The sequence below is a fragment of the Zootoca vivipara genome, chromosome 15 (genome assembly GCF_965207765.1).
Source record: "Zootoca vivipara chromosome 15, rZooViv2.hap1.1, whole genome shotgun sequence".
Lineage (NCBI taxonomy): Eukaryota > Metazoa > Chordata > Lepidosauria > Squamata > Lacertidae > Zootoca > Zootoca vivipara.
The window spans coordinates 16,690,287-16,700,439 of NC_142598.1; the positions used below are offsets into that span (position 1 = coordinate 16,690,287).

Here is a 10,153-nt window from a genome sequence, read left to right on the forward strand (position 1 = left end):
AAAGAGCCCCGTCCAGCCTTCAATGCTGCTCCTCTTTCCAGCTGCGACAGAGGACTTGGGGCGGACGTAGATCAAACCAACTCTTAATTTAGGAGGGCTTCCTGGAGCTAAGGCTAGCCCTCAAAGGCACAAGAGGACATCGCTGTGGATTGTCTGTGTGGGAGGAGGGGCATTCCAGAGGATCAGAGTATAGAGACTTTGAGTCCCAAGTGGTGCGTGCTGAAAACTACTTCTGCTTTCTCCCCTACTGATTTATAGAGGAGGTAGTGAAAATAGAAGAGGGGGTCACTACCAAGGATCAAGGGGAGCCCACAGAACCTGAGAAGGAGACTAGTCCCACTGTTGCTGCTGCTTCCACTGCTGAGAATGAATCCCCGGTTGAGGTGAGTTTCAAGGGTTTTCTTCATGTTGCTGCTAAATAAATGTATTTCTTCTTCTGATCTTTGGAATACTCTGCCGATGACTGAGGTTCTTCAGCTTTCAAGTGCTGTTATCCCCCGGGGCATATTGTCTTTGGGAGAGGGGGATGGAAATGTGATTTTTAATCAGTTACTCCTCCGCACCTACTTCAGGATTCTGAAGAAAGACATCTATTTTGAAAGATAAATACTTTGTTTTTAAAATGCAAAACTCCATAAAGCAGTGAACAGTGTCCATGGCTGGGAGAGAGTCGTTTGTTATTGTGCCTGATTATGCTGTGAAACCTGACCACAGAGGTTGGTACATTTCTTACACTCCACTGAGTAAGATTCTCACACACACCCTTTTCTCTTTCTCTTGCCCACTCAGCAGGCTCCTCCTGCAACAGAGACCCCTTCACAGGAGGCTAAATCCCCTGTGAATGCTGTGGAAACCGAAGAGAAGAAACCAGAAGAAGTAGAAGTGAAAGAGGAGCCAATGGAAACAGAAAGCAAAGGTATGGCTGTTAATTCATAGATGGATGTGCAAGACATATGGCATTCCAGAGCATGGGGGGCTCTCTGGTAAATGTCAAGGAGAGTTCACAGGGCTACCAAGATTAACCTGGTTGGGACTGAATTAGCCACGGCTTAAATCAGGATGGATGCATTCAATTCTTAAAACCTCCCTCTCCTGCAGCTGACATAGAGAAGGTGGAAGAGAAGACGCCTGCAGAGTCAAACCCTGAGCCTCCAACAATTAACCTTGAGGAGAAGGGTGAGCATTCTAGGAATGGCTGGTATGACCTTGGCTGTGCATACTGTCGCTGCGGAGAACCGGGGGCTAACTAACAAGTTCTTTTCCCCTCTAAGCAGAGGAAAAGAAAGAAGACGACAAGAAGGATGTCGTGATGCTGCAGAACGGGGAGACACTTAAAGAGCCTTCTGAAGACCGGCACAAGAAAGCCTTGAAGCAGCGGTTCATGTTCAACATTGCAGACGGAGGCTTCACTGGTACTGGCTGGCTGAGGGTGCAGCTGCTGACTGTGGGAAAGTGAGGTCTCACTCGGTTATGAGAAAATAATTTTCTGACATTGTTTCCTCTTGCAGAGTTGCACTCCCTGTGGCAAAATGAAGAGCGAGCAGCTACTGTTACCAAGAAGACCTATGAGATCTGGCACCGGCGCCATGACTACTGGCTCCTGGCAGGAATCATAAAGTATCCTTTCTCCAGCATCTTCAGGATTAGCCCAGCCCTAGACTTTGAGTGTGGCCCCGTGCAAACGGCTTCGGCAGGTCCTAAGCTGCCATTGCAGCTTTGTCTGCATTCGTCCACTGCATTTGCCGCTTTCTATTCATATTCCATCCTTCTTCCAAGAAGATAAGCAGCACAGTACATTGAGTTACCTCACTTTAGCCTTGCATCATTTTTACTCAGTAGGTTAAGATAGGAGCATCTTCCCCACATATTGCATGCTGAATAGGATTTGAACCCAGGTTTTCACATATCTGAACCCAGCTCTCCCAGAATAAATGCATCTGCACGTTGCAATAATACATACCAACGTACGTATGTGCACTCAGTTGCTCGCATTAGGATACTGTACTGTTTGCTGCTTGGCTTCTGAAGGATTTTCAGGTTTCCTGCTGCAATTGCTGCTGTTCCTGTGGCATTCTCATCTATTAAGGCAGTCTGCCTGCTCTGTCTGGCAAGCTCCACTTTGCCATTGTATAGTAGCTTCATCCAAACCGAGAACTGCTCTCTGGTGCAGGCAGGCTATGCTCCAGCAAATTTTGCAGCAGTGGTTTGGCAGGAGGAGCAGTAGGATGAAGAAAGCTGACCTAAGGAGGTGAGCAGCTAGGAGGGTGATTGCATTAGCATCTGCTTTGTAAATCTGGGGCTATGGGAGCCTGGTACATGATTTGCATCTTTTGAAAAATCTAGGGGACTTCTTCCTATTGAAAAAAAAACACTATCTCCATACTGAATCTTAATGCTTCAAGAACCGCCTCCCCCCCCAAATGAAATGACCCAGCCCCTGTGATCATTATCTGAGGCTCTTCTTCGTGTGCCTCCTCCATGAGAGGTCTGGAGGACAGCAATACGAGAATGGGCCTTTTCTGTGGTGGCTTCACCTGTTTGTGGAATAATCTCTCCAGGGAAGCACACTTGGCAACTTCATTTCATATTTTTAGGCATCAGGCAAGAACCTTCCTCTTCTCCCCGGCCTCTGGCTAATTAAACAATCTGTGGCCTTATGAACTCGGGGGTGTGTGTGTGTGGTTGTATGTATGGTATGTATTTTTGTGTTTTTATATTGTACACTGCCCTATGGTCTTCAGAAATGTAATAAATAATAATATCACCACTAAGACACTCTATGAGTGTTAAAAGCAATGCTAATTGCTGGAACAGTGCATTTCCAAAATTATTTCTTCTGAGCTTGGCCAACTTCAGCCACGGTTACGCTCGCTGGCAAGATATCCAGAATGATCCTCGTTACGCCATCCTCAATGAACCTTTCAAGGGTGAAATGAACAGGGGCAACTTCCTGGAGATAAAGAACAAATTTTTGGCCAGGAGGTTTAAGGTGAGAAGCTATGAATTGAATGCTATATTTCAGTGGTGGCTTGAGTTTTCTCCAATGAGCAAAGTACTGGTAGCTTATTTTCCTCTAGGCTTTCTAATTAAGAAAAGAGTACTCTGTAGATACATGTGGATTTGAATTAAACATTGTGAAAGGCATGGCATTTAAACAGAAGCAAAACTGAATGGAGATCCTCCTGAGCTGCTCTTATGGATGGTCTCTCCCACAAACTCACACCAATATATATTTTAAACAAGATAAGTAAGCTTTTTAAAATATGCAGGCATGTTTGCCAAAGCACCTTTCTTAAACAAACAAACACCTGTTGAGAGGCTGAGTGGCTTCATCCTATATGCACCTGGTACAATTGGAGCAACACACTGGACTATAGATCCCAGTAGCACAGTGGTAAATCTTAGACTGCAGCTAGCCTTTAGCTACAAGTCTCTCCAAACTTGTGTATTCTGTTTCAGGTTATGTTGCAGATGTCAAAGGGGTGAATCTGCTCTTACCTTCTTGACCTAATTATACCAGTACACGCCTGTATAGCTGGCATAGGCATGCAGTATTAGCTACTGAACCCATGGTTTTGTTTTGGTCTAAAGAACAAATTGTGTGGCGGTACAAGATTGCATAAGCTATGCAACCATTCCTCATAGGCTTGCAGTAAACTTTCTGGTGGTATGCCGTTTCTGAGGGAGTTTAGCATATGGATAGATTTCTCCTTTTGGCAACACTATTGATCTTCCTAGTACTGTGCGTAAGCATGTCGGGACAAGAGTCAGCAATTGGCATAGACCCTGCAGAGGAAGCTGGGTGGCTCAAGTGAGAAAAGGCCTCCCTTGTTCTGGGAGGGAGCCTCGCAGCAGTTTGAAGAGCTGGACTCAGGATCCTGTCTTTTTTAAATTCTTTTGAAGCTGCTGGAGCAGGCACTTGTGATCGAAGAACAGCTAAGGAGAGCTGCCTACCTGAACATGTCAGAAGATCCATCCCATCCCTCTATGGCCCTGAACACCCGTTTTGCTGAGGTGGAGTGCCTAGCTGAGAGCCACCAGCATCTATCCAAGGAGTCTATGGCTGGAAACAAACCAGCCAACGCGGTGCTTCACAAAGGTGAGGAGTCGGCAGGAGATCACATGGAGTGAGGGCAGACTTCTGTTGTGTGCCACTGGCCCCTTCCCCCCGCCCCACCTCATCCCGCCTCCCTCCACTCCCACCCTCATTGCTTGTGTCTTTCTAAATGTGCAACTTCTCTTTCTCTTCTAGGGGAGGAGGGCAGCTAGTGTTGGGGGGGGGGGACCCTCCTCCAGGTTCAGAAGGCAAACTCCAATTTTAAAACAAGGAAGAGGGGCTTTAACTCCCTTACATCCCCAAATGATTTTGGGTTTGCGGAGGCTCCAGCAGAACCTGGTTGTCTTGCAGTTGCAAAGCAACAAAAAGCGAGATGACATAACTTTGCTGCAGGAAGCAGGAGATGGGTCAGGGTTTATATGTCAGTTCCCACTGAGGCCTACCTTAGCACTGGTTCTGAAGGGGAATGTTTTGGCATGGCCGATGAGAATGTGTTTGGGCTGGTGCCATCATATGATTGCAGCCGAACATTGCTGCAGCACAGGCTTCTCTCCTTCACATCCATTATCTCTTGGAGAGGATACAGTGGGAGGCAGTATAGCCTCCCTTCAGCAAAAGGGCACAAAAACAGTTGTGGAAATACAGGAAGGCCAGGTAACACCCCCAAGGAAGGCCCTACTGCAGAGCCCATTCTCTGGGGAAGATGCTTCCATTACCTGAGGCAACCATCCTTTTGAGGGAAGGTATGCAAGAGGTGCTGACTTCCCATTAAAGGGGAGACAGTTTCCCCCGACACACACACACACCTTTATGCAGTGGATCAAAATGTTTCTTCTGCCTCTTATTAAAAAGAAATGCACTCTTGAGAGAGTGTTTAGGAGCAGGAATCCCTCATTCAAAGGTAGAAGTGATAGTACTCATTTTTCTCATACCTGCTCCAGGGGCAGAAGTGCCACTCCCCAAAGAGGTAGAAGGTGCAGTGCATCTTGGGAGCACATCTGTTCTAGGTCATTTTATTATTATTGTTCATGGGGATAAGCACTATTTACATGGCCAGAAAGAAGAGAACTTCTGTCAGCTACTGAAGACATCCCACAAGAGTGGACTCTTTCCCAAGTTGGACATCCCTACGATGATCTTGCTTCCAAGGCAGTGCTCTTCTGAAGCACATGAATTGTTGATAGACCAACAGAACTACAAGTCTGGATCTCCCCTGTCAGAAATGTGCGATTCCTCAGCTATGACGCTAAGATAACCTTGCACGGAGTTCATTATCACTAGAACCACCTTTACACAAGTCTCTGTGATGCTAGATAAGGATGGCTTGGAGAGATAAATGCTGCCTTGAATGGGAGTGTTTCTTGGTGATTCATCTTTGGACCCTTATATAACTAGATAACAGATTCATGGCCTCCAAAAGGGCTGCCTTGAACTGTGTTGCTACCAAAATAAGGTGTAAATACAAAGTCTAAGGCCTCTGGAGGCAGTCTTTAGTAGAAAGTAAAGCTTTGTAGTGCACAAATCGATCTTCCAAACCACATTGCTGCTTTTTAATGTCTTAAAATGGGGCTTAAGTCCATATTGCAACAATAGCAGATACAGAGAGATCCAAAACGGGTTGCTGCTCTGGAAGGAAGTCCAAACTCGGACTATCTATTGTGCCCCACCCCTTTTCCTGCAAGAGCCTGATGGTTGGAAGCCACATGAAGGAATTCATGGACATCTAAACAACCATCACCAATGGATAATGAAATTAATCTCCAGAAGCTATGCTTTAAGATTCACCAAGATGCTGAGACAGATTTTAGAGAAGATCTCCTATATATCCAATAGTACCTTCAAAACATCACTGGATTTCCAAAGTGCTGGAAATTAAGGTCAAAAACCCGTTTCTGTCTCAGAAAGGGGATACTCCTGAAGAAAAATGGTGAAACACACCGACTATGCTGGGTACTAAAGCATGGCAAGCAGTTCCTGGACAAGTTTCATATGCTCCTTTCTCCTGCTCAGTGTCATCCTGGCCTACCGTCGCATCCTTGTTAAGAGCAGACATGCAGGTGCTTTCGTTTCAGCTGCAAGAACCAATAACAAATTTTATGCCAAACCCTTTGGTCTTCAGCAGGATCCCAGTGGTCTTAAAGTGGAAGGATGACCTACTTATCTGTTCTCCATCTCTCTGGCATTGTCCCCAAGGTGTGGTAACTACTGTCTCAACACTACAAAGACGTTGATTCTTAATCAGCTGCATGAAAATCTCATTGATCTTTTGCTTCTCCACTAGGGAATGTGAATATCCTCATAAACTGAGTCTCTCTCCCAGTAGGCAGACTTCTGCAAGCATGCTAGTAGCACTCCTCCACTACTGTCCCAAATGACATCTCCACTGTCTGCCCAAGCCCTCAGAGACTGATTTCATAATCTCTTTATCTCCTGTGGGTAAGGTTTTGCTATAGACCTTTGTTCGTCATGAAATACATGTGATGCCTGCAGGACTTTTGAGTACTCCGTAAACAACACTGTCCATTAAGCAGTAGAGGTCTTATCTGTCTCAACCAAGAATACTTCATAGGGCAAGAAAGTGCCTACAGCTTCCTTGGCATACTGGAAAGTGTCAACCTAGGCAACTCTTCAGCAGCTTGCATGTTTGCAGGAGTGTTTTTGCTCCTTCTGTAAGGGGTACTATTTCCTCTCCATCCTTCAGGGAGAGCTCTCCTCTTAAGAAGAGAGATGAAAAATTACCACATGGGTTTCGATGTCTGACTTTACCAGACAGTGTTAAGACACTTTTTGCCTAAGTTGAAAGGGTCTTTGGGTGATATTTTTCATATATGGCTGCATACCCTTTGGAAGTGACAGAGTAGTTTCCAGTTTCCAGACAGGTACTTCTCTTTTTCGCAACCTAATGCTACCTGCCCTCTCCTCCCCCACCCCAAGATTGAGAAGAGGAAATTCTGTACTTCCCTGTGAATTTCTGTTCTCCTCAAGGAAAAGAGGGCAGCTAGGTCCATTCTGCGGTGCCATTCTACCTTGTAGACTCCCAAATGCAGTAACACTTCTAGGGGAGGATTGCTTCTGGGCTGACTGGAGCCACCCCTTATGCTGTGCTCTCTCCATTTAGATGTAGAGAACTGTTTCAGATTTCAGCTGTTCAGTTTCTAGTTGGGCCTAGGTGCATTCTCAGTTTGGGGAGTAGCGGGGGTTTGTCCCTCCTCCTTGAATCCAAAATTGGAGCCTGCCTTCCTGGCCCCAGAGGAGAAGCTTTCCCCAAAGACTAGCTGCCCCCCTCCCCTTATGGAGACCAAATTCACAGGTAAGTCTAGAATTTCCTTTTTTCTTCCAGTGCTGAAGCAGCTGGAGGAGTTGCTGAGCGACATGAAGGCCGATGTGACGCGGCTGCCCGCCACAATTGCCCGCATTCCTCCAGTGGCTGTGCGTCTCCAGATGTCGGAGCGCAACATCCTCAGCCGCTTGGCAAACCGTAGCAGTGAGCCTCCTCCGCCACCACCGCCCCAGCAGGTAAGCATCCGGACCTGCTGCCTTTCCCTTTCCGCCCTAACCCTGGCCACGAACCGGAGGGAGGGGGCCCTTGGCGACTGCCCCAGGTTGGGTGGGTTCTGCAGGAAATACACAGCACTTAAGAAGCTCTTGTTCCTCTCTTTTTTTTTCTGCCCTAGGTGGCTCAGCAGCAGTGAAACGCTTGCCCAGTGCTGACAACCCAGCAATTCAGCTGAAGTGACATACACACACCCTTGTTTGAATTCTGACCCCCTTCCCCCCCTCTGCCTGGCACTCCTGATCAGATGATGTCCTCCCTGCATGGGGGATGTGGCTGGAGAGAGGAGGAAGTGCAATTCTCCATAAGCTGCCAGTTGCACTTGGATTGCACTTGGGTGTGATAAGGGGACATTGGACGGACTCTGTATATAGTGACTGCTGGAGGCTGCAGCGCCACATCTGTTACACAGACCTGGCTGCGACGCGCATCACCTTGGCCCACACTTCCTTGATTTTAATTTTATTTTGAGTTTGTTTACCAAGACGAGTGCAAGCAAAAGTCAGGACAGACACAGCTACCTCCATCAAGATCCTTTTAATACAAAAACTGACTGGACTTGTCCTCTGAAACAGCTGGAAAAAAGACAAAAAAATCTTGATAAAAGTTGAAAATAAAGGTTTCCTTGTATTTTATTTGGCTCTGTCAAAGTATTTGGGAGCTATGGGGTTTAACTCTACATTTCAATTCACTTTCTGCCAGGAGAGCCTACTCGTACAAGCAGCCAGGGGCATGTAATTTTTATAGCTTGAGTAAAGTGAGCAAAGCAAATCCCAGACTGGTTCAAATACTTACAGATGACCCTGCAGCTTGACTGGTATTTCATAACCATATTGACTGGTACTTCATAACCTAAAGCATAGCCTACATAAGATGTTATAGTAGTAACAAAGATAAATTTAGCCAAATGTTTAATATCTGAATATTCCTAGGTTGGACCATGACATTGAGACAGCCTGTAACTGACATCTATCAGATCTGAACTTGATGTTATGGCTGAGTTCCAAGTAAATTACAAACTGGATCACCCCCTACAAATTCAGTCTATGTTACCAAACATATACCGCTATTAAATTGTTGAACTGCCGACGACCTATTTTGTTGCCATGCACATATAATGCCTGGTATGGACTGCTAGTTAAATGCAAACCTGCAACTTGCAAGAAAATAAAATAAGGACGAAGCCCAAAATGAACTGATGCGCCTGGAATGTGGAGGTCTGCCTCTACACATACAAAAAAAGGCCAGAACAGCTCCCTCCCACAGTTCAAGACCATCTGCTTGCACTAGAAAGCATTCCAGTACAGTATCAGCAGAGGCCAATATGGCACCCCAGGAAATGATGAAGTTGGCAAACCTAACTAGATCCTTCAATAAGGATACACATTTTGCACTAAAATCTGAATACATACAGGGACTGGACACGAGCAGGAACAGCTCACCCATGAGACAAGGTAAGGTGACCACCTCAGGTGGCAGGATCTACAGGGGCAGCAGATCCTGATGTACCATAGATATTTTATTTCCCCCTTGTTCCATGTAGCTCTTCACTCACCCGATTGGGCCAGATCCGGCCTGGACCTTAATCTGCTGACCCATGATCTATGGAGACAACAGCAAGCTGCTCAGCTGCCTAGATTGTAGATCAAGGGGGACACAAGTGCATTTCTTGAATTGCCAGTTTCAGTCACAAACTTTCTTATGGGCTGAAGGGGCAGCAAGGGCTACCCACTAAACTCAGTTGGAAAAAGCCAGGATTTTACTGGAGCTGTGATTGTGTAGTAACTTACAACCCAGCAAGAAAAGTGAGTAGCAAAGGTCCCCATGCTTTCCAACCCAGTGGGTCTTAAATTCGTGTCAAAAAGTGGTTTTGCTTAATTTTTAATATGGAGTTTTCTAATTTGCCTGCAAGCTAATGCAGCCCCGTGGAGAAGAGAGTGACTTAGGACAGTCCTCCAATATGGCCAGCGAATAAAATTGCATATCTGATGCAGTAATAAGGTTTGATTTACCACGAAAAATTCCCTTGTACTTAACACCTTTCAGTTTGCGACAGAAGTCAAAGTACAGTAAGCCCGCAACTGACACACATTTAACTTTTGCGCATTCAGTTTAAGGCACTTGGCAAAAAATATATAAAAAGGGGGGCGGGTGTCCAGGGGGGAAAGCATCTGCTATTGCACCCAATGTGTTTTGACCATATGCAATTGTGGCTTTAGGTCAGTGATGGCAAACCTATGACACGCGTGTCAGACGTGACACGCAGAGCCCTCACTGCTGGCACGCGCCCCATTCGCACTGCTGCTGCTGTTGTTGTTTTTCCCCTATTTGTTCTCCCGCTCCTCCTACAGCTTGTCTCCGCTAGAGCTTGTCTCCGCTGTTAAAACCCGCTGTTGTTGCTGCTGGTAGCCAGAGATTGGTTTTTTAACTTTTCTGGCGCTGTGGCAGACTATGATTGGGTGTAACAGCAGTCATTTTTTAACCCATTATGTGCTGGTTTTTTTGGCGCTTTGGTAGACTGTCGGTGCTGCGTGTTAGTTCCA

The 10,153-nt window shown here is 46.1% G+C and overlaps 1 protein-coding gene and 1 non-coding gene across 10 annotated transcripts in view; both read left to right on the top strand.

Annotated features, from left to right (window-relative positions):
• Positions 1 to 8,245, top strand: part of CHD4 (chromodomain helicase DNA binding protein 4) — a 28,091-nt gene extending 19,846 nt beyond the window's left edge. For 3 of the 9 annotated variants that reach the window (XM_088658728.1, XM_060269143.2, XM_060269144.2), the window contains exons 32-40: positions 259 to 383; positions 790 to 916; positions 1,099 to 1,176; positions 1,272 to 1,412; positions 1,509 to 1,617; positions 2,857 to 2,989; positions 3,904 to 4,099; positions 7,398 to 7,573; positions 7,732 to 8,245. In XM_088658728.1, coding sequence (XP_088514854.1) covers positions 259 to 383; positions 790 to 916; positions 1,099 to 1,176; positions 1,272 to 1,412; positions 1,509 to 1,617; positions 2,857 to 2,989; positions 3,904 to 4,099; positions 7,398 to 7,573; positions 7,732 to 7,749 — 1,103 coding nt within the window. In that variant the 3' untranslated portion in view covers positions 7,750 to 8,245. The remainder of the gene's footprint in view (positions 1 to 258; positions 384 to 789; positions 917 to 1,098; positions 1,177 to 1,271; positions 1,413 to 1,508; positions 1,618 to 2,856; positions 2,990 to 3,903; positions 4,100 to 7,397; positions 7,574 to 7,731) is intronic. The other 6 variants (XM_088658729.1, XM_060269145.2, XM_088658730.1 and 3 more) reach the window with 3 other exon arrangements.
• On the top strand, positions 9 to 141 carry LOC118075510 (small Cajal body-specific RNA 11). Its single transcript, XR_004691388.2, has one exon.
• Positions 8,246 to 10,153: the final 1,908 nt, after the last annotated feature.